Below are 24,318 nucleotides of genomic sequence, written 5' to 3' on the forward strand. Positions count from 1 at the left end.
GGTACATTGGTGTTTGGGTTAGGGTTAGGTACAATGGTGTTTAGGGTTAGGTACATTGGTGTTTAGGGTTAGGTACATTGGTGTTTTGGGTTAGGGTTAGGTACATTGGTGTTTTGGGTTAGGGTTAGGTACATTGGTGTTTTGGGTTAGGGTTAGGTACATTGGTGTTTTGGGTTAGGTACATTGGTGTTTAGGGTTAGGGTTAGGTACATTTGGTGTTTTGGGTTAGGGTTAGGTACATTGGTGTTTTGGGTTAGGGTTAGGTACAATGGTGTTTAGGGTTAGGTACATTGGTGTTTAGGGTTAGGTACATTGGTGTTTTGGGTTAGGGTTAGGCACATTGGTGTTTTGGGTTAGGTACATTGGTGTTTTGGGTTAGGTACATTGGTGTTTTGGGTTAGGGTTAGGTACATTGGTGTTTAGGGTTAGGGTTAGGTACATTGGTGGTTAGGGTTAGGTACATTGGTGTTTAGGGTTAGGGTTAGGTACATTGGTGTTTTGGGTTAGGGTTAGGTACATTGGTGTTTTGGGTTAGGTACATTGGTGTTTTTGGGTTAGGGTTAGGTACATTGGTGTTTTGGGTTAGGGTTAGGGTTTGGGTTAGGGTTAGGGTTTGGTTAGGGTTAGGTACATTGGTGTTTAGGGTTAGGGTTAGGTACATTGGTGTTTAGGGTTAGGTACATTGGTGTTTAGGGTTAGGTACATTGGTGTTTAGGGTTAGGTACATTGGTGTTTAGGGTTAGGTACATTGGTGTTTTGGGTTAGGGTTAGGGTTAGGGTTAGGTACATTGGTGTTTAGGGTTAGGGTTAGGTACATTGGTGTTTAGGGTTAGGGTTAGGTACATTGGTGTTTAGGGTTAGGGTTAGGTACATTGGTGTTTAGGGTTAGGGTTAGGTACATTGGTGTTTTGGGTTAGGGTTAGGTACATTGGTGTTTAGGGTTAGGTACATTGGTGTTTAGGGTTAGGGTTAGGTACATTGGTGTTTTGGGTTAGGGTTAGGGTTAGGGTTAGGTACATTGGTGTTAGGGTTAGGTAGGTACATTGGTGTTTAGGGTTAGGTACATTGGTGTTTAGGGTTAGGTACATTGGTGTTTTGGGCTAGGGTTAGGGTTAGGGTTTGGGTTAGGGTTAGGGTTAGGTACATTGGTGTTTAGGGTTAGGGTTAGGTACATTGGTGTTTAGGGTTAGGGTTAGGTACATTGGTGTTTAGGGTTAGGGTTAGGTACATTGGTGTTTAGGGTTAGGGTTAGGTACATTGGTGTTTAGGGTTAGGTACATTGGTGTTTAGGGTTAGGTACATTGGTGTTTGGGTTAGGGTTAGGGTTAGGGTTAGGGTTAGGTACATTGGTGTTTAGGGTTAGGGTTAGGTACATTGGTGTTTAGGGTTAGGGTTAGGTACATTGGTGTTTAGGGTTAGGGTTAGGTACATTGGTGTTTAGGGTTAGGGTAGGTACATTGGTGTTTAGGGTTAGGGTTTAGGTACATTGGTGTTTTGGGTTAGGGTTAGGTACATTGGTGTTTAGGGTTAGGGTTAGGTACATTGGTGTTTAGGGTTAGGTACATTGGTGTTTAGGGTTAGGGTTAGGTACATTGGTGTTTAGGGTTAGGTACATTGGTGTTTAGGGTTAGGGTTAGGTACATTGGTGTTTAGGGTTAGGTACATTGGTGTTTAGGGTTAGGTACATTGGTGGTTAGGGTTAGGTACATTGGTGTTTAGGGTTAGGGTTAGGTACATTGGTGGTTAGGGTTAGGTACATTGGTGTTTAGGGTTAGGGTTAGGTACATTGGTGTTTAGGGTTAGGTACATTGGTGTTTAGGGTTAGGTACATTGGTGTTTAGGGTTAGGTACATTGGTGTTTAGGGTTAGGTACATTGGTGTTTAGGGTTAGGGTTAGGTACATTGGTGTTTTGGGTTAGGTACATTGGTGTTTTGGGTTAGGGTTAGGTACATTGGTGTTTAGGGTTAGGGTTAGGTACATTGGGGGTTAGGGTTAGGGTTAGGGTTAGGTACATTGGTGTTTAGGGTTAGGTACATTGGTGTTTAGGGTTAGGGTTAGGTACATTGGTGTTTTGGGTTAGGGTTAGGTACATTGGTGTTTAGGGTTAGGGTTAGGTACTTTGGTTTTTAGGGTTAGGGTTAGGTACATTGGTGTTTAGGGTTAGGTACATTGGTGTTTAGGGGTTAGGTACATTGGTGTTTTGGGTTAGGTACATTGGTGTTTAGGGTTAGGGTTAGGTACATTGGTGTTTAGGGTTAGGGTTAGGTACATTGGTGTTTAGGGTTAGGGTTAGGTACATTGGTGTTTAGGGTTAGGTACATTGGTGTTTAGGGTTAGTTACATTGGTGTTTAGGGTTAGGTACATTGGGGGTTAGGGTTAGGTACATTGGGGGTTAGGGTTAGGTACATTGGGGGTTAGGGTTAGGTACATTGGTGGTTAGGGTTAGGTACATTGGGGGTTAGGGTTAGGTACATTGGGGGTTAGGATTAGGTACATTGGTGTTTTGGGTTAGGGTTAGGGTTAGGGTTAGGTACATTGGTGTTTTGGGTTAGGGTTAGGTACATTGGTGTTTTGGGTTAGGGTTAGGTACATTGGTGTTTTGGGTTAGGGTTAGGTACAATGGTGTTTAGGGTTAGGTACATTGGTGTTTAGGGTTAGGTACATTGGTGTTTTGGGTTAGGTACATTGGTGTTTTGGGTTAGGTACATTGGTGTTTTGGGTTAGGGTTAGGTACATTGGTGTTTTGGGTTAGGTACATTGGTGTTTTGGGTTAGGGTTAGGTACATTGGTGTTTAGGGTTAGGGTTAGGTACATTGGGGTTAGGGTTAGGGTTAGGGTTAGGTACATTGGTGTTTAGGGTTAGGTACATTGGTGTTTAGGGTTAGGGTTAGGTACATTGGTGTTTTGGGTTAGGGTTAGGTACATTGGTGTTTAGGGTTAGGTACATTGGTGTTTAGGGTTAGGGTTAGGTACTTTGGTGTTTAGGGTTAGGTACATTGGTGTTTAGGGTTAGGTACATTGGTGTTTTGGGTTAGGTACATTGGCGTTTAGGGTTAGGGTTAGGTACATTGGTGTTTAGGGTTAGGGTTAGGTACATTGGTGTTTAGGGTTAGGTACATTGGTGTTTAGGGTTAGTTACATTGGTGTTTAGGGTTAGGTACATTGGTGTTTAGGGTTAGGTACATTGGGGGTTAGGGTTAGGTACATTGGGGGTTAGGGTTAGGTACATTTAGGGTTAGGTACATTGGGGGTTAGGGTTAGGTACATTGGGTGTTAGGATTAGGTACATTGGTGTTTAGGGTTAGGGTTAGGTACATTGGGGGTTAGGGTTAGGTACATTGGGGGTTAGGGTTAGGTACATTGGGGGTTAGGATTAGGTACATTGGGGGTTAGGGTTAGGTACATTGGGGGTTAGGATTAGGTACATTGGTGTTTTGGGTTAGGGTTAGGGTTTGGGTTAGGTACATTGGTGTTTTGGGTTAGGGTTAGGTACATTGGTGTTTTGGGTTAGGGTTAGGTACATTGGTGTTTTGGGTTAGGGTTAGGTACAATGGTGTTTAGGGTTAGGTACATTGGTGTTTAGGGTTAGGTACATTGGTGTTTTGGGTTAGGTACATTGGTGTTTTGGGTTAGGTACATTGGTGTTTTGGGTTAGGGTTAGGTACATTGGTGTTTTGGGTTAGGTACATTGGTGTTTTGGGTTAGGGTTAGGTACATTGGTGTTTAGGGTTAGGGTTAGGTACATTGGGGGTTAGGGTTAGGGTTAGGGTTAGGTACATTGGTGTTTAGGGTTAGGTACATTGGTGTTTAGGGTTAGGGTTAGGTACATTGGTGTTTTGGGTTAGGGTTAGGTACATTGGTGTTTAGGGTTAGGTACATTGGTGTTTAGGGTTAGGGTTAGGTACTTTGGTGTTTAGGGTTAGGTACATTGGTGTTTAGGGTTAGGTACATTGGTGTTTTGGGTTAGGTACATTGGCGTTTAGGGTTAGGGTTAGGTACATTGGTGTTTAGGGTTAGGGTTAGGTACATTGGTGTTTAGGGTTAGGGTTAGGTACATTGGTGTTTAGGGTTAGGTACATTGGTGTTTAGGGTTAGTTACATTGGTGTTTAGGGTTAGGTACATTGGTGTTTAGGGTTAGGTACATTGGGGGTTAGGGTTAGGTACATTGGGGGTTAGGGTTAGGTACATTGGGGGTTAGGGTTAGGTACATTGGGTGTTAGGATTAGGTACATTGGTGTTTTGGGTTAGGGTTAGGGTTTGGGTTAGGTACATTGGTGTTTTGGGTTAGGGTTAGGTACATTGGGGGTTAGGGTTAGGTACATTGGTGTTTAGGGTTAGGGTTAGGTACATTGATGTTTAGGGTTAGGGTTAGGGTTTGGGTTAGGTACATTGGTGTTTTGGGTTAGGGTTAGGTACATTGGGGGTTAGGGTTAGGTACATTGGTGTTTAGGGTTAGGGTTAGGTACATTGATGTTTAGGGTTAGGGTTAGGTACATTGGTGTTTAGGGTTAGGGTTAGGTACATTGGGGGTTAGGGTTAGGTACATTGGGGGTTAGGGTTAGGGTTAGGTACATTGGTGTTTAGGGTTAGGTACATTGGTGTTTAGGGTTAGGTACATTGGGGGTTAGGTACATTGGGGGTTAGGGTTAGGTACATTGGGGGTTAGGGTTAGGGTTAGGTACATTGGGGGTTAGGGTTAGGGTTAGGTACATTGGGGGTTAGGGTTAGGTACATTGGGGGTTAGGGTTAGGTACATTGGGAGTTAGGGTTAGGTACATTGGGGGTTAAGGTTAGGGTTAGGGTTAGGTACATTGGGGGTTAGGGTTAGGGTTAGGTACATTGGTGTTTAGGGTTAGGTACATTGGTGTTTAGGGTTAGGTACATTGGGGGTTAGGGTTATGGTTAGGTACATTGGGGGTTAGGGTTAGGGTTATGGTTAGGTACATTGGGGGTTAGGGTTAGGGTTAGGTACATTGGGGGTTAGGGTTAGGGTTAGGGTTAGGTACATTGGGGGTTAGGGTTAGGGTTAGGTACATTGGGGGTTAGGGTTATGGTTAGGTACATTGGGGGTTAGGGTTAGGGTTAGGTACATTGGGGGTTAGGGTTAGGGTTAGGTACATTGGGGGTTATGGTTAGGGTTAGGTACATTGGGGGTTAGGGTTAGGGTTATGGTTAGGTACATTGGGGGTTAGGGTTAGGTACATTGGGGGTTAGGGTTAGGGTTAGGGTTAGGTACATTGGGGGTTAGGGTTAGGGTTAGGTACATGGGGGTTAGGGTTAGGGTTAGGGTTATGGTTAGGTACATTGGGGGTTAGGGTTAGGGTTAGGTACATTGGGGGTTAGGGTTAGGGTTAGGTTCATTGGGGGTTAGGGTTAGGGTTAGGTTCATTGGGGTTAGGTTAGGTACATTGGGGGTTAGGGTTAGGGTTAGGGTTAGGTACATTGGGGGTTAGGTTAGGGTTAGGTACATTGGGGGTTTAGGGGTTAGGTACATTGGGGGTAGGGTTAGGGTTAGGGTTAGGTACATTGGGGGTTAGGGTTAGGTACATTGGGGGTTAGGGTTAGGTTAGGTACATTGGGGGTTAGGGTTAGGGTTAGGTACATTGGGGGTAGGGTTAGGGTTAGGTACATTGGGGGTTAGGGTTAGGGTTAGGTACATTGGGGGTCAGGGTTAGGGTTAGGTACATTGGGGGTTAGGGTTACGGTTAGGTACATTGGGGGTCAGGGTTAGGGTTAGGTACATGGAGCAACGATTGTGCTTTTTTTTGCAAATGCTCTTTTGTTAAATCATCCCCGTTTGACGAAGTTGAAGTAGGCTGCTGATTATATGCAACGCAGGACAAGCTAGTTAACTACACATGGTTGACGATATTACTAGGTTAACTAGGGATATTACTAGGTTAACTAGGGATATTACTAGGTTAACTAGGGATATTACTAGGTTAACTAGGGATATTACTAGGTTAACTAGGGATATTACTAGGTTAACTAGGGATATTACTAGGTTAACTAGGGATATTACTAGGTTAACTAGGGATATTACTAGGTTAACTAGGGATATTACTAGGTTAACTAGGGATATTACTAGGTTAACTAGGGATATTACTAGGTTAACTAGTGATTGTGAAGATTGTTTTTATAAGATGTGTTTAATGCTAGCTACCTTGGCTTCTTGCTGCACAGGTGGTCATCCTGCCACGCAGTTTCCTCATGCAATGTAATCGGCCATAATCGGCGTCCAAAAATGCCGATTACCGATTGTTATGAAACCTTGAAATCGGCCCTAATTAATCGACCATGCCGATTTAATCAGGAATCCTCTATTCTCCAGTCTCTCCCTCCCTCCACTTCTCCAGTCCCTCCCTCCCTCCCTCCCTGGATTTTCCTCAAGGTTTTCGCCTGCTATATCAGTTCTGTTATACTCCAGACCATTATTTTAACAGTTTTAGAGTGTTTTCTATCCAATGCTACCAATTTATATGCATATCCTGGCTTCTGGGCCTGAGGAACAGGCTGTTTACTTTGGGCACGTCAGACAGGCGGAAATTCAGGAAACTAGCCTTACTCACTGTTCTGCTGTGATGTTGAGGCTATGGTCAGGTTCTGAGGTGGACTGTTCTGCTGTGATGTTGAGGCTATGGTCAGGTTCTGAGGTGGACTGTTCTGCTGTGATGTTGAGGCTATGGTCAGGGTCTGAGGTGGACTGTTGTACTGGCTTCTATGCGGGGGTGGCTGGCTCTCTACGGGCTTGTTCTGTCACACGTTGTCCCCCTCACCCTCTCCTCCAGCAGTCTGATCCTCTCCTCCATCGCCCTCACCCTCTCCTCCATCGCCCTCACCCTCTCCTCCATCGCCCTCACCCTCTCCTCCATCGCCCTCACCCTCTCCTCCATCGCCCTCACCCTCTCCTCCATCGCCCTCACCCTCTCCTCCATCGCCCTCACCCTCTCCTCCATCCCCCTCACCCTCTCCTCCATCCCCCTCACCCTCTCCTCCAGCAGTCTGATCCTCTCCTCCAGCAGTCTGATCCTCTCCTCTAGTGCTCTGTTCTTCTCTTGTTGATGTTGTCTCTCCACCTCCAGCTCTGGTTGAGGGGGTGTTGTTATGCTGGACTGTTGTCTGGGTCTGGTTGAGGGGGTGTTGTTGTGCTGGACTGTTGTCCGGGTCTGGTTGAGGGGGTGTTGTTGTGCTGGACTGTTGTCCGGGTCTGGTTGAGGGGGTGTTGTTGTGCTGGACTGTTGTCTGGGTCTGGTTGAGGGGGTGTTGTTGTGCTGGACTGTTGTCTGGGTCTGGTTGAGGGGGTAACATGGCTATATACAGGGAGTACCAGGTAATAACATGGCTATATACAGGAAGTACCAGGTAATAACATGGCTATATACAGGGAGTACCAGGTAATAACATGGCTATATACAGGAAGTACCAGGTAATAACATGGCTATATACAGGAAGTATACAGGAAGTACCAGGTAATAACATGGCTATATACAGGAAGTACCAGGTAATAACATGGCTATATACAGGAAGTATACAGGAAGTACCAGGTAATAACATGGCTATATACAGGGAGTACCAGGTAATAACATGGCTATATACAGGAAGTACCAGGTAATAACATGGCTATATACAGGGAGTACCAGGTAATAACATGGCTATATACAGGAAGTATACAGGAAGTACCAGGTAATAACATGGCTATATACAGGAAGTACCAGGTAATAACATGGCTATATACAGGGAGTACCAGGTAATAACATGGCTATATACAGGGAGGTAATAACATGGCTATATACAGGGAGTACCAGGTAATAACATGGCTATATACAGGGAGTACCAGGTAATAACATGGCTATATACAGGGAGTACCAGGTAATAACATGGCTATATACAGGGAGTACCAGGTAATAACATGGCTATATACAGGGAGTACCAGGTAATAACATGGCTATATACAGGGAGTACCAGGTAATAACATGGCTATATACAGGACGTACCAGGTAATAACATGGATATATACAGGAAGTACCAGGTAATAACATGGCTATATACAGGGAGTACCAGGTAATAACATGGCTATATACAGGAAGTACCAGGTAATAACATGGCTATATACAGGGAGTACCAGGTAATAACATGGCTATATACAGGAAGTACCAGGTAATAACATGGCTATATACAGGGAGTACCAGGTAATAACATGGCTATATACAGGAAGTATACAGGAAGTACCAGGTAATAACATGGCTATATACAGGAAGTACCAGGTAATAACATGGCTATATACAGGGAGTACCAGGTAATAACATGGCTATATACAGGGAGGTAATAACATGGCTATATACAGGGAGTACCAGGTAATAACATGGCTATATACAGGGAGTACCAGGTAATAACATGGCTATATACAGGGAGTACCAGGTAATAACATGGCTATATACAGGAAGTATACAGGAAGTACCAGGTAATAACATGGCTATATACAGGGAGTACCAGGTAATAACATGGCTATATACAGGAAGTATACAGGAAGTACCAGGTAATAACATGGCTATATTCAGGAAGTACCAGGTAATAACATGGCTATATACAGGAAGTACCAGGTAATAACATGGCTATATACAGGAAGTACCAGGTAATAACATGGCTATATACAGGAAGTACCAGGTAATAACATGGCTATATACAGGGAGTACCAGGTAATAACATGGCTATATACAGGAAGTACCAGGTAATAACATGGCTATATACAGGAAGTACCAGGTAATAACATGGCTATATACAGGAAGTACCAGGTAATAATTGTAGTAATGTTTTGAATCACTCACACACTAGAATGGCAGGAAATACATTTTTAAACCTGGAGAATGTTCTCCCCACCAACGAGGGGTGTGAACAGGACTTATGCCCATGGCTCACAAGCAGGGGGGTAAGGGACGTTCCCCAATGCTGGAAGGTGAAAAGGTTTGGGAACCCATGCTCTACTGTACTGCGCTCTACTGTACTGCGCTCTACTGTACTGCACTGTGATCTACTGTAATGTACTGTACTGTGCTCTACTGTACTGCGCTCTACTGTACTGCACTGTGATCTACTGTAATGTACTGTACTGTGCTCTACTGTACTGCGCTCTACTGTACTGTACTGTGCATTACTGCACTGCGCTCTACTGTACTGTATTGTGCATTACTGCAGTGCGCTCTACTGTACTGTACTGTGCATTACTGCACTGCGCTCTACTGTACTGTACTGTGCATTACTGCACTGCGCTCTACTGTACTGTACTGTGCATTACTGCACTGCACTCTACTGTACTGTACTGTGCATTACTGCACTGCGCTCTACTGTACTGTACTGTGCATTACTGCACTGCACTCTACTGTACTGCGCTCTACTGTACTGATCTGCGCTCTACTGTACTGCACTGCGCTCTAGTGTATTGCGCTGTGCTCTACTGTACTGTACTGTGCTCTATTGTACTGCACTGTGCTCTACTGCACTGTGCTCTACTGCACTGTGCTCTACTGTACTGCACTGTGCTCTACTGTACTGCAATGTGCTCTACTGTGCTCTACTGTACTGCACTGTGCTCTACTGTACTGCACTGTGCTCTACTGTACTGCACTGTGCTCTACTGTGCTCTGCTGCACTGTGCTCTACTGTACTGCACTGTGCTCTGCTGTACTGCACTGTGCTCTACTGTACTGCACTGTGCTCTACTGTACTGCACTGTGCTCTACTGTACTGCACTGTGCTCTACTGTACTGCACTGTACTGCACTGTGCTCTACTGTGCTCTACTGTACTGCACTGTGCTCTACTGTACTGCACTGTGCTCTACTGTGCTCTACTGTACTGCACTGTGCTCTACTGTGCTCTACTGTACTGCACTGTGCTCTACTGTGCTCTACTGTACTGCACTGTGCTCTACTGTACTGCATGACCATGATAGAACAAGCTACAGCTCTAGACTGAGCGAGATGTCACACACACACTGGCAAGTTAGTGATGCTAAGAGCCTGGGCTTACTGATTAATGAGAGTTAACTGTGGTGTGACACCCTCACACTGAGGGGTGAACTAGTGTTGATATGACCTGTCAATGAACTACTCATGACCGGGCCGTTGTGTCTCCTTCCTGCTGTTGTAGCAGAACCACAGGGTTTCTAGTGCTTGGGCTTTGTGTTCAGGCTACTTAGAGTTGTGACGATAAGGGGTTTTCATCGGTTGGCCGACAAGACAACTGAACCGCTGCTACCCTGGCTATGACATAAGGGTTTTAACAGCATTATGGACGTGTGTGTGTGTGTGGGGGGGGGGGGGGGGTTGTCTGTAGGGCCTCCCGGGGGGTCGTCTGTAGGGCCTCCCAGGGGGTCGGCTGCTACCCTGACTATGACATAAGGGTTTTAACATTATGGACATGTTTACATTTGCTTGTTGTGAAATCACAACATTTAATATCTCACAGAACGGGCGAGCTTAATGTAAATTAAATTAAACTTTTCATGTGGGTAGGGCCTTCCATGGGGGGGGGGGGCTGTAGGGCCTCCCATGGGGGGGGGGGGGGGGGGGCTGTAGGGCCTCCCATAGGGGGGGGGTCGTCTGTAGGGCCTTCCATGGGGGGGGGGGGTCGTCTGTAGGGCCTCCCATGGGGGGGGGGGGGGGGGGTCGTCTGTAGGGCCTTCCATGGGGGGGTCGTCTGTAGGGCCTCCCGTCGGGCGGGGGGGGGGTGCGTGTCTGTAGGTTACAGCCCACAGAGCCTTCATCGGGGCAGACTGACTCAGTTTGGTTACAGCCCACAGAGCCTTCATCGGGGCAGACTGACTCAGTTTGGTTACAGCCCACAGAGCCTTCATCGGGGCAGACTGACTCAGTTTGGTTACAGCCCACAGAGCCTTCATCAGGGCAGACTGACTCAGTTTGGTTACAGCCCACAGAGCCTTCATCAGGGCAGACTGACACTCAGGTCTGAAGGCTGGCTGACAGAATATTCCCTCCCTAACTTTACTACTCTGTAATGAGTATATGCATTAACCTCCCATTTCTCTCTCTCTCTCTCTCCTCCCTGTCTCTCTCTCTCTCTCCTCCCTGTCTCTCTCTCTCTCTCTCTCCTCCCTGTCTCTCTCTCTCTCTCTCTCCTCCCTGTCTCTCTCTCTCTCTCTCCTCCCTGTCTCTCTCTCTCTCTCTCCTCCCTGTCTCTCTCTCTCTCTCTCTCTCCTCCCTGTCTCTCTCTCTCTCTCTCTCTCCTCCCTGTCTCTCCCCTCTCTCTCTCTCCTCCCTGTCTCTCCCCTCTCTCTCTCTCCTCCCTGTCTCTCCCTCTCTCTCTCTCTCTCCCTCTTTCTCTCTCCCCTCCTCTCTCTCCCTCTCTCTCCCCTCCTTCCAGGCGCTTGCAGCCAATGCGGGCACAGGTTTTGCCGTAGCGGAGCCTCAGGTGGCCATGTTCTGTGGGAAGCTCAACATGCACGTAAACATCCAGACAGGACGCTGGGAACCGGACCCTTTCCGGGCTGAAGAGCTGTGTAGGAAACCAAGAGGGCGTGCTGCGCTACTGTCAGGAGGTGAGACCATGTTACACTGTTAACCTGTAGGGGGACCGTTTTCAGCGTGACTCCACAGTCGGTTGACCTTCCTACGGTCTCTCCGCTGACTCAGGTCTTTATTCACTGTGTTATACAGACCCTCCATAGATATTATCGTATAAACACATCCCCTCTCCCCTGGTCTGTCTCTGTAAACTACTGTAACCCCTAACTGTACACCATATCTAAACACACACACACAATTGTCTATTACTATATTTGTGAGGATTGTTTGGGGACCAACAATTGATTCTCATTCAAAATCCTAATTCTAACCCTTAATCTAATCCCTAACCCCCAATATTTAAACCTAACCCTAATTCTAACCCTCAATCCAATCCCTAAACCTAACCCTCAATCCAATCCCTAACCCTAATTCTAACCCTTAATCTCTAAACCTAACCCTCAATCTCTAAACCATCATTCTAACTCTCAATCTAATCCATCCCTAAACCTAACCCTAATTCTAACCCTCAATTGAATCCCTAAACCTAACCCTCAATCCAATCGCTAAACCTCAATCTAATCCATCCCTATTTCTAACCCTTAATCTCTACATTTGACCCTCAATCTAATCCCTAACCCTCAATCTAATCCCTAACCCTCAATCTAATCCCTAACCCTCAATCTAATCCCTAACCCTCAATCTAATCCCTAAACCTAAAATAGGTTTACTATTTTTGTGAGGATTTCTTGTCCAAGTATATTCACATGCTGAGCTAACTGGAGACAGGAGGGAGATGAATAGGTAATGAAGAAACACCATTTATCTCTCTCTCTCTCTCTCCCCCGCCTCTCTCTCTCTCCCCCCCTCGCCTCTCTCTCTCTCCCCCGCCTCTCTCGCTCTCTCCCCTGCCTCTCTCCAACGCCTCTCTCTCCCCTGCCTCTCTCTCTCTCTCTACCCCCGCATCTCTCTCTCTCCCCCCCGCCTCTCTCTCTCTCTCTCTCCCCCGCCTCTCTCTCTCCCCCTCGCCTCTCTCGCTCTCTCCCCTGCCTCTCTCCAACGCCTCTCTCTCCCCTGCCTCTCTCTCTCTCTCTCCCCCGCATCTCTCTCTCTCCCCCCGCCTCTCTCTCTCTCTCCCCGCCTCTCTCTCTCCCTCCCCCGCCTCTCTCTCTCCCTCCCCCGCCTCTCTCTCTCCCTCCCCCGCCTCTCTCTCTCCCCCGCCTCTCTCTCTCTCTCTCTCCCCGCCTCTCTCTCTCTCTCTCTCCCCGCCTCTCTCTCTCTCTCTCTCCCCGCCTCTCTCTCTCTCTCTCCCCTGCCTCTCTCTCTCTCTCTCTCTCTCTCCCCCGCCTCTCTCTCTCTCTCTCTCTCTCTCCCCCGCCTCTCTCTCTCTCTCTCTCTCCCCCGCCTCTCTCTCTCTCTCTCCCCCCCGCCTCTCTCTCTGTCTCTCTTTCACTCAGATGTACCCTGAGCTCCAGATCACTAACGTGGTGGAGGCCAACCAGCCAATCAGGATTGAGAACTGGTGCAAGAAGGAGAAGAAGCTGTGTAAAGGCCACGCCCACATCGTGGTGCCTTACAAATGTTTAGGTGAGAACCACCAAAGGGTCATAGATAATATATAACACTGTTCTGTTGACTTTCCATTGGAGGTTTCCCCCAGTGTTTGACCTAAAGGTCTCGGACTTTGTTTCCATGGCCCAGCTCCAGAGACTCACTGGGCCTCAGTGGACCTGCCAGGACGAGGGGGCTGGGCCTTTTCGGGTTGCGTTACCTAACTATCACTACTGGTGAAAACCTTCTTACGAAGCAAGTGTTTTGACTATTCCTCCTGTATAATATCATGGCGTGTAGACCAGGGTGATATCGGGTGTGTAGACCAGGGTGATATCGGGGTGTGTAGACCAGGGTGATATCGGGGTGTGTAGACCAGGGTGATATCGGGGTGTGTAGACCAGGGTGATATCGGGGTGTGTAGACCAGGGTGATATCGGGGTGTGTAGACCAGGGTGATATGATATCGGGGTGTGTAGACCAGGGTGATATCGGGGTGTGTAGACCAGGGTGATATCGGGGTGTGTAGACCAGGGTGATATCGGGGTGTGTAGACCAGGGTGATATCGGGGTGTGTAGACCAGGGTGATATCGGGGTGTGTAGACCAGGGTGATATCGGGGTGTGTAGACCAGGGTGATATCGGGGTGTGTAGACCAGGGTGATATCGGGGTGTGTAGACCAGGGTGATATCGGGGTGTGTAGACCAGGGTGATATCGGGGTGTGTAGACCAGGGTGATATCGGGGTGTGGTAGACCAGGGTGATATCGGGGTGTGTAGACCAGGGTGATATCGGGGTGTGTAGACCAGGGTGATATCGGGGTGTGTAGACCAGGGTGATATCGGGGTGTGTAGACCAGGGTGATATCGGGGTGTGTAGACCAGGGTGATATCGGGGTGTGTAGACCAGGGTGATATCGGGGTGTGTAGACCAGGGTGATATGATATCGGGGTGTGTAGGCCAGGGTGATATCGGGGTGTGTAGACCAGGGTGATATCGGGGTGTGTAGGCCAGGGTGATATCATCCAGTTTCAACTTCCACCTGACTGTGCTGCTGCTCCAGTTTCAACTGTTCTGCCTTATTATTATTCGACCATGCTGGTCATTTATGAACATTTGAACATCTTGGCCATGTTCTGTTATAATCTCCACCCGGCACAGCCAGAAGAGGGCTGGCCACCCCACATAGCCTGGTTCCTCTCTAGGTTTCTTCCTAGGTATTGGCCTTTCTAGGGAGTTTTTCCTAGCCACCGTGCTTCTACACCTGCATTGCTTGCTGTTTGGGGTTTTAGGCTGGGTTTCTGTACAGCACTTTGAGATATCAGCTGATGTACGAAGGGCTATATAAATAAATTTGATTTGATTTGATATCATGGCGTTTAGACCAGGGTGATATCGGGGCGTGTAGACCAGGGTGATATCGGGGGCGTGTAGACCAGGGTGATATCGGGGCGTGTAGACCAGGGTAACATCATGGTGTGTAGACCAGGGTAACATCATGCTGGGTAATATCATGGTGTGTAGACCAGGGTGATATCACGGTGTGTAGAACCGGATAGGCCGGTTCACGGGCCAGGAGCGAGCGGATAGGCCGGTTCACGGGCCAGGAGCGATGCGGATAGGCCGGGTTCACGGGCCAGGAGCGAGCGCATAGGCCGGTTCACGGGCCAGGAGCGAGCGCATAGGCCGGTTCACGGGCCAGGAGCGCGCGCATAGGCCGGTTCACGGGCCAGGAGCGCGCGCATAGGCCGGTTCACGGGCCAGGAGCGCGCGCATAGGCCGGTTCACGGGCCAGGAGCGCGCGCATAGGCCGGTTCACGGGCCAGGAGCGCGCGCTAGGCCGGTTCACGGGCCAGGAGCGCGCGCATAGGCCGGTTCACGGGCCAGGAGCGCGCGCATAGGCCGGTTCACGGGCCAGGAGCGCGCGCATAGGCCGGTTCACGGGCCAGGAGCGCGCGCATAGGCCGGTTCACGGGCCAGGAGCGCGCGCATAGGCCGGTTCACGGGCCAGGAGCGCGCGCATAGGCCGGTTCACGGGCCAGGAGCGCGCGCATAGGCCGGTTCACGGGCCAGGAGCGCGCGCATAGGCCGGTTCACGGGCCAGGAGCGCGCGCATAGGGCCGGTTCACGGGCCAGGAGCGCGCGCATAGGCCGGTTCACGGGCCAGGAGCGCGCGCATAGGCCGGTTCACGGGCCAGGAGCGCGCGCATAGGCCGGTTCACGGGCCAGGAGCGCGCGCATAGGCCGGTTCACGGGCCAGGAGCGCGCGCATAGGCCGGTTCACGGCCAGGAGCGGAGACGTTAGAAACAGGCTAGATGAGGAGAAGAGAGGAGAGACATATTGGAGAGGCATTTTATTGACTAATCTCAGCCTTGAGCTGTGGTTTTACTAGAGATCCACACACTCCGTCAGAAGCAATAGGATGGCCAAGGCTGGCAAAGACATTTACTGTGGAGGCAGCAGGTCACAAGCACCTCACAGTGCAGCACCTCACAGTACAGCACCTCACAGTACAGCACCTCACAGTACAGCACCTCACAGTGTAGCACCTCACAGTACAGAACCTCACATAGCAGAGAGAGAGTCCTCCTGTGTAGCTCTGCTATTTCCAGCTCCCTACTCTCTCATTATCTAAACCACTGCCTTCTCTTTCTCTTCCTTCTCCTCTCCCTCCCTGTCTAGTGGTGTAATGCTGTCCTCAGGCCTGGTTGTTGTTGAACCACCTAACGACCAGTTAGCAGATCACAGGCCTCCTCTTTCTGCGCCTCTACAACTCTTTCTCTTGGTCCTTTCTGTTCTCTGCATGCATTATTTGGTGTTCTACGTTGTACACGGAGGACATTTTTGCAGAATTCTGCGTGCAGAGTCTCAATTTGGTGTTTGTCCCATTTTGTGAAGTCTTGGTTGGTGAGCGGACCCCAGACCTCACAACCATAAAGGGCAATGGGCTCTATGACTGATTCAAGTATTTTTAGCCAAATCCTAATTGGTATGTTGAAATTTATGTTTCTTTTGATGGCATAGAATGCCCTTCTTGCCTTGTCTCTCAGATCGTTCACAGCTTTGTGGAAGTTACCTGTGGTGCTGATGTTTAGGCCAAGGTATGTATAGTTTTTTGTGTGCTCTAGGGCAACAGTGTCTAGATGGAATTTGTATTTGTGGTTCTGGTGACTGGACCTTTTTTGGAACACCATTATTTTTGTCTTACTGAGATTTACTGTCAGGGCCCAGGTCTGACAGAATCTGTGCATAAGATCTAGGTGCTGCTGTAGGCCCTCCTTGGTTGGTGACAGAAGCACCAGATCATCAGCAAACAGCAGACATTTGACTTCGGATTCTAGCAGGGGGAGGCCGGGTGCTGCAGACTTTTCTAGTGCCCGCGCCAATTCGTTGATATATATGTTGAAGAGGGTGGGGCTTAAGCTGCATCCCTGTCTAACCCCACGACTCTGTGGAAAGAAATGTGTGTGTTTTTTGCCAATTTTAACCGCACACTTGTTGTTTGTGTACATGGATTTTATAATGTCGTATGTTTTACCCCCAACACCACTTTCCATCAGTTTGTATAGCAGACCCTCATGCCAGATTGAGTCGAAGGCTTTTTTGAAATCAACAAAGCATGAGAAGACTTAGTCTTTGTTTTGTTTTGTTTTGGTGTCAATTAGGGTGTGCAGGGTGAATACATGGTCTGTTGTACGGTAATTTGGTAAAAAGCCAATTTGACATTTGCTCAGGACATTGTTTTCATTGAGGAAATGTACGAGTCTGCTGTTAATAATAATGCAGAGGATTTTCCCAAGGTTACTGTTGACACATATTCCACGGTAGTTATTGGGGTCAAATTTGTCTCCACTTTTGTGGATTGGGGTGATCAGTCCTTGGTTCCAAATATTGGGGAAGATGCCAGAGCTAAGTATGATGTTAAAGAGTTTTAGTATAGCCAATTGGAATTTGTTGTCTGTATATTTGATCATTTCATTGAGGATACCATCAACACCACAGGCCTTTTTGGGTTGGAGGGTTTTTATTTTGTCCTGTAACTCTTTCAATGTAATTGGAGAATCCAGTGGGTTCTGGTAGTCTTTAATAGTTGATTCTAAGATCTGTATTTGATCATGTATATGTTTTTGCTCTTTATTCTTTGTTATAGAGCCAAAAAGATTGGAGAAGTGGTTTACCCATACATCTCCATTTTGGATAGATAATTCTTCGTGTTGTTTGTTTAGTGTTTTCCAATTTTCCCAGAAGTGGTTGGAGTCTATGGATTCTTCAATTGCATTGAGCTGATTTCTGACATGCTGTTCCTTCTTTTTCCGTAGTGTATTTCTGTATTGTTTTAGTGATTCACCATAGTGAAGGCGTAGACTCAGGTTTTCTGGGTCTCTATGTTTTTGGTTGGACAGGTTTCTCAATTTCTTTCTTAGATTTTTGCATTCTTCATCAAACCATTTGTCATTGTTGTTAATTTTCTTCGGTTTTCTATTTGAGATTTCTAGATTTGATAGGGAAGCTGAGAGGTCAAATATACTGTTAAGATTTTCTACTGCCAAGTTTACACCTTCACTATTACAGTGGAACGTTTTACCCAGGAAATTGTCTAAAAGGGATTGAATTTGTTGTTGCCTAATTGTTTTTTGGTAGGTTTCCAAACTGCATTCCTTCCACCTATAGCATTTCATAATGTTGCTCAGTTCCTTTGGCTTTGATGCCTCATGATTGAGTATTGCTCTGTTTAAGTAGACTGTGATTTTGCTGTGGTCTGATAGGGGTGTCAGTGGGCTGACTGTGAACGCTCTGAGAGACTCTGGGTTGAGGTCAGTGATAAAGTAGTCTACAGTACTACTGCCAAGAGATGCGCTATAGGTGTACCTACCATAGGAGTCCCCTCGAAGCCTACCACTGACTATGTACATACCCAGGATGTAACAGAGCTATAGGTGTACCTACCATAGGAGTCCCCTCGAAGTCTACCGTTGACTATGTACATACCCAGCGTGCGACAGAGCTGCAGGAGTTGTGACCCGTTTTTATTGGTTATGTTGTCATAGTTGTGCCTAGGGGGGCATATGTGGGAGGGAATACTGTCACCTCCAGGCAGGTGTTTGTCCCCCTGTGTGCTGAGGGTGTCAGGTTCTTGTCCGGTTCTGGCATTTAGGTCGCCACAGGCTAGTACATGTCCCTGGGCCTGGAAATGATTGATTTCCCCCTCCAGGATGGAGAAGCTGTCTTCATTAAAATATGGGGATTCTAGTGGGGGGATATAGGTAGCACACAGGAGGACATTTTTCTCTGTTAGGATAATTTCCTTTTGAATTTCTAGCCAAATGTAGAATGTTCCTGTTTTGATTAATTTAATGGAGTGAGTTAGGTCTGCTCTATACCAAATTAGCATACCCCCTGAGTCCCTTCCCTGTTTCACACCTGGTAGTTTGGTGGATGGGACTACCAGCTCTCTGTAACCTAGAGGGCAACCAGTGGGTCCGTCTCCTCTATACCACCCACCTGGTCGTTTGGTGGATGGGACTACCAGCTCTCTGTAACCTAGAGGACAACCAGTGGGTCTGTCTCCTCTATACCACCCACCTGGTAGTGTGGTGGATGGGACTACCAGCGAGCTCTCTGTAACCTAGAGGACAACCAGTGGGTCCATCTCCTCTATACCACCCACCTGGTAGTGTGGTGGATGGGACTACCAGCTCTCTGTAACCTAGAGGGCAACCAGTGGGTCTGTCTCCTCTATACCACCCACCTGGTAGTGTGGTGGATGGGACGACCAGCTCTCTGTAACCTAGAGGACAACTACTGGGTCTGTCTCCTCTATACCACCCACCTGGTAGTGTGGTGGATGGGACTACCAGCGAGCTCTCTGTAACCTAGAGGACAACCAGTGGGTCCATCTCCTCTATACCACTCACCTGGTAGTGTGGTGGATGGGACTACCAGCTCTCTGTAGCCTAGAGGGCAACCAGTGAGTCCATCTCCTCTATACCACTCACCTGGTAGTGTGGTGGATGGGACTACCAGCTCTCTGTAGCCTAGAGGGCAACCAGTGGGTCCATCTCCTCTATACCACCCACCTGGTAGTGTGGTGGATGGGACTACCAGCTCTCTGTAACCTAGAGGGCAACCAGTGGGTCCGTCTCCTCTATACCATGTTTCTTGCAGGATGACAATGTCTGTGTTACCGATTTCTTTGGTGAAGTCCGGGTTTCTGCTCTTTAGGCCAAAGGCAGATGACCTCAGGCCTTGGATATTCCAGGATAATATAGTGAAGGCTTTTTGTTCCATAGAGTGTCCAATGTTGTTGGTCGTGTCTCTCTCTGTCTCTGTGTCTCTGTCTCTCTCTCTGTCTTTCTCTCTGTGTCCAGGTCCTTTCCCAGCTGAATAAAGTAATAAAATGAATGTTGTGTAAGACTAACGGCTCACTAGGTTATGTTTGTGTAATTCTGATCTATATGTCCTTTCAGTGGGGGAGTTTGTGAGTGACGTGCTGCTGGTTCCTGAGAAGTGCAGGTTCTTCCACAAGGAGAGGATGGACATGTGTGTCAGTCACCAACAGTGGCACGGGGTGGCCGAGGAGGTAAGAACCATGTGTGTCAGGCACGGGGTGGCCGAGGAGGCACGGGGTGGCCGAGGAGGCACGGGGTGGCCGAGGAGGTAAGAACCATGTGTGTCCTTCACTGCTAGAGATGTCATTACAGACCCTGAATCGATCCTGGGCTGTATCACAACCGGCCGTGATTGGGAGTCCCATAGGGCGGTGCACAGTTGGCCCAGTGTCGTCTGGGTTTGGCCGTCACTGTAAATAAGAATTTGTTCTTAAACTGACTTGCCTAGTTAAATAAAGGTTAAATAAAAATACAACTACTCTGTCTGGCGGTCTCACTTGCTGTCTGGCTCTCTGTCTGTCTCGCTCTCTGGCTGGCTGTCGGTCTCCCTCTCTCTGGCTGTCACCCTCTCTCTGGCTGTCATCCTCTCTCTGGCTGTCACCCTCTCTCTGGCTGTCACCCTCTCTCTGGCTGTCACCCTCTCTCTGGCTGTCACCCTCTCTCTGGCTGTCACCCTCTCTCTGGCTGTCTCCCTCTCTCTGGCTGTCACCCTCTCTCTGGCTGTCACCCTCTCTCTGGCTGTCACCCTCTCTCTGGCTGTCTCCCTCTCTCTGGCTGTCTCCCTCTCTCTGGCTGTCACCCTCTCTCTGGCTGTCACCCTCTCTCTGGCTGTCACCCTCTCTCTGGCTGTCACCCTCTCTCTGGCTGTCACCCTCTCTCTGGCTGTCACCCTCTCTCTGGCTGTCTCCCTCTCTCTGGCTGTCTCCCTCTCTCTGGCTGTCTCCCTCTCTCTGGCTGTCTCCCTCTCTCTGGCTGTCTCCCTCTCTCTGGCTGTCTCCCTCTCTCTGGCTGTCTCCCTCTCTCTGGCTGTCTCCCTCTCTCTGGCTGTCTCCCTCTCTCTGGCTGTCTCCCTCTCTCTGGCTGTCTCCCTCTCTCTGGCTGTCACCCTCTCTCTGGCTGTCACCCTCTCTCTGGCTGTCACCCTCTCTCTGGCTGTCACCCTCTCTCTGGCTGTCACCCTCTCTCGTGCTCTCTGGCTGTCTCGCTCTCTCTCTGTCTGTCTGGCTCTCTGGCTGGCTGTCTGTCTCCCTCTCTCTGGCTGTCACCCTCTCTCTGGCTGTCTCGCTCTGTCTGTCTGTCTCTCTCTCGACGCTCTCTGTCTCGCTCTCTGGCTGGCTGTCTGTCTCCCTCTCTCTGGCTGTCACCCTCTCTCTGGCTGTCTCGCTCTGTCTGTCTCTCTCTCGACGCTCTCTGTCTCGCTCTCTTTCTCTCTGTCTCGCTCTCTCTCTCTGTCTTGGCCGTCTCTCTCTGTCTTGGCCGTCTCTCTCTGTCTTGGCCGTCTCTCTCTGTCTTGGCCGTCTCTCGATCTCTGTCTGTCTCGATCTCTGTCTGTCTCGATCTCTGTCTGTCTGGCTCACTCACTCACTGTCGGTCTCTCTCTCTAGCAGGGTAATATACAGGCTTTAAACAAGGACTCTGTTGTTCTTCTATGGTAACTAGTAGAGAGAAGGCATGTTGCCCTACGGACTCTACACTGTTTCTGTTTTCAGTCTATCCTCCCACGCTGTTACTGTCTCTCCCTGCCCTCCCTCCTTCTCTACCTGTCTCTCCCTCCCCTCCCCCTTCTACCTGTCTCTCCTTCCCCTCCCCCTTCTCTACCTGTCTCTCCCTGCCCTCCCCCCCTCTCTACCTGTCTCTCCCTGCCCTCCCTCCTTCTCTACCTGTCTCTCCCTCCCCTCCCCCTTCTCTACCTGTCTCTCCCTGCCCTCCCTCCTTCTCTACCTGTCTCTCCCTGCCCTCCCCCTCTCTACCTGTCTCTCCCTCCCCTCACCCCTCTCTACCTGTCTCTCCCTCCCCTCACCCCTCTCTACCTGTCTCTCCCTCCCCTCCCCCTTCTCTACCTGTCTCTCCCTCCCCTCCCCCTTCTCTACCTGTCTCTCCCTCCCCTCCCCCTTCTCTACCTGTCTCTCCCTCCCCTCCCCCTTCTCTACCTGTCTCTCCCTCCCCTCCCCCTTCTCTACCTGTCTCTCCCTCCCCTCCCCCTTCTCTACCTGTCTCTCCCTCCCCTCCCCCTTCTCTACCTGTCTCTCCCTCCCCTCCCCCTTCTCTACCTGTCTCTCCCTCCCCTCCCCCTTCTCTACCTGTCTCTCCCTCCCCTCCCCCTTCTCTACCTGTCTCTCCTCCCCCTTCTCTACCTGTCTCTCCTCCCCCTTCTCTACCTGTCTCTCCCTCCCCCTTCTCTACCTGTCTCTCCCTCCCCCTTCTCTACCTGTCTCTCCCTCCCCCTTCTCTACCTGTCTCTCCCTCCCCCTTCTCTACCTGTCTCTCCTCCCCTTCTCCCTCCCCTGTCTCTACCTGTCTCTCCCTCCCCCTTCTCTACCTGTCTCTCCCTCCCCCTTCTCTACCTGTCTCTCCTCCCCCTTCTCTACCTGTCTCTCCCTCCCCCTTCTCTACCTGTCTCTCCCTCCCCCTTCTCTACCTGTCTCTCCCTCCCCCTTCTCTACCTGTCTCTCCCTCCCCCTTCTCTACCTGTCTCTCCCTCCCCCTTCTCTACCTGTCTCTCCCTCCCCCTTCTCTACCTGTCTCTCCCTCCCCCTTCTCTACCTGTCTCTCCCTCCCCCTTCTCTACCTGTCTCTCCCTCCCCCTTCTCTACCTGTCTCTCCCTCCCCCTTCTCTACCTGTCTCTCCCTCCCCCTTCTCTACCTGTCTCTCCCTCCCCCTTCTCTACCTGTCTCTCCCTCCCCTCCCCCCTTCTCTACCTGTCTGGCTGAGTGCTTCCCAGTTGTCCTATGATCAGAGTTTAGGTTTAGAGCTGATCTCTAACCAGACTAGTGCTGTGGTGGAAACCATGTAGTCCTCCAGACAGATTTCGTAAGGCTATCTTGGAGCCTGCTGGGCCAACAGTTAGGAGAGCAACACACACCTGGCCTGCTTGGCTCCTAGCCCTGTGTACTGGCCTGCTTGGCTCCTAGCCCTGTGTACTGGCCTGCTTGGCTCCTAGCCCTGTGTACTGGCCTGCTTGGCTCCTAGCCCTGTGTACTGGCCTGCTTGGCTCCTAGCCCTGTGTACTGGCCTGCTTGGCTCCTAGCCCTGTGTACTGGCCTGCTTGGCTCCTAGCCCTGTGTACTGGCCTGCTTGGCTCCTAGCCCTGTGTACTGGCTTGTCCCTGCACGGCGGCCTGAATGCAGTCTAGATTGTGTGACTGTCAGCGTTTACACAGGCAGCCCAATTCGGAGCTTTTTTTCATTAATTGGTCTTTTGACCAATCAGATCAGCTCTTCTGCCAATAATTGGGAATAGATCAGAATTGGGCTTCCTGTGTAAACCCAGCCTCGCCGGGCCCTGGTCGGACCCAGCCTCGCCGGGCCCTGGTCGGACCCAGCCTCGCCGGGCCCTGGTCGGACCCAGCCTCGCCGGGCCCTGGTCGGATCCAGCCTCGCCGGGCCCTTGTCGGACCCAGTCCTAGTTGGACCCAGCCTCGCTGGGCCCTAGTTGGACCCAGTCCTAGTTGGGCCCAGCCTAGTTGGATCCAGCCTCGCCAGTCCTAGTTGGACCCAGCCTCACCGGGCCCAGCCTAGTTGGATCCAGCCTCGCCAGGCCCTAGTTGGACCCAGTCCGAGTTAGACCCAGCCTCACTAGACCCTCTACAGCCTATAGACTTATGAGGCATTCTCCTCAGTCTGTTTCTTGTCAGTATTACATGTGTAGTGTTTCACTCTCTCTCCCATCTCTCCCTTTCTCCTCTCCATCCCTCTCTCCTCTCCCCAGGCCTGTTCCAAGGGGACCATGGTCCTTCACAGCTATGGCATGTTACTGCCCTGTGGCATTGATAAGTTCCATGGTACAGAGTATGTATGCTGCCCCTCCCCTGGGGAACCCTCCCTGCCCGCCATGCCCTCCCAGGAGGAAGAAGAAGAAGATGAAGAGGAGGATGAAGAGGTGGAGGAGACGGGACTGGATCAGGATGGTCTTGTAGAGAAGGAGAGGTGTGTGTGTGTCCTCTATTTCAGCCATAAGCGTTGCTGACAGGTGTATTAAAATGAGCACACAGCCATGCAATCTCCATAGACAAACATTAGCAGTAGAATGGCCCTTACTGAAGAGCTCAGTGACCTTCAATGTGTCACCATCATATGATGCCCCGGTCAACTGTAAGTGCTGTTATTGTGGAAATGTCTCAGCTGAGCTGTTGTTGCTCCTAGAAGTGGTTATTGTGGAAACATCTAGGAGCAACAACGGCTCAGCCGCGAAGTGGTAGGCCACACAAGCTCACAGAACTGGACCGCCGAGTGCTGAAGCGCGTAAAAATGGTCTGTCCTCGGTTGCAACACTCACTACTGAGTTCCAAACTGCCTCTGGAAGCAACGTCAGCATAAGAACTGTTAGTCTGGAGCTTCATGAAATAGGTTTTCATCTTAGCACACAAGGCTAAGATCACCATGAGCAATGCCAAGCGTCGGCCTTAGTGGTGTAAAACTCACTGCCATTGGACCTTGGAGCAGTGGAAACACGTTGTCTGGAGTGATGAATCACGCTTCACCATCTGGCAGTCCGTCGGACAAATCTGGGTATGGCGGATGCTAGGAGAACACTACCTGCCCCAATGCACAGTGCCCACTGTAAAGTTTGGTGGAGGAGGAATAATGTTCTGGGGCTGTTTTTCATGGTTCGGCTCCTTAGATCCAGTGAAGGGAA

At 49.6% G+C, this 24,318-nt stretch overlaps 1 protein-coding gene across 1 annotated transcript in view; it reads left to right on the forward strand.

The window, feature by feature from the left end:
* Positions 1–24,318, forward strand: part of aplp2 (amyloid beta (A4) precursor-like protein 2) — a 153,899-nt gene that overhangs the window by 38,157 nt on the left and 91,424 nt on the right. Inside the window, 5 exon segments of the mRNA XM_031795324.1 lie at positions 11,382–11,498; positions 11,500–11,556; positions 12,979–13,108; positions 19,542–19,654; positions 23,392–23,609. Coding sequence (XP_031651184.1) covers positions 11,382–11,498; positions 11,500–11,556; positions 12,979–13,108; positions 19,542–19,654; positions 23,392–23,609 — 635 coding nt within the window.

Source organism: Oncorhynchus kisutch, linkage group LG18 (assembly GCF_002021735.2).
Source record: "Oncorhynchus kisutch isolate 150728-3 linkage group LG18, Okis_V2, whole genome shotgun sequence".
NCBI lineage: Eukaryota > Metazoa > Chordata > Actinopteri > Salmoniformes > Salmonidae > Oncorhynchus > Oncorhynchus kisutch.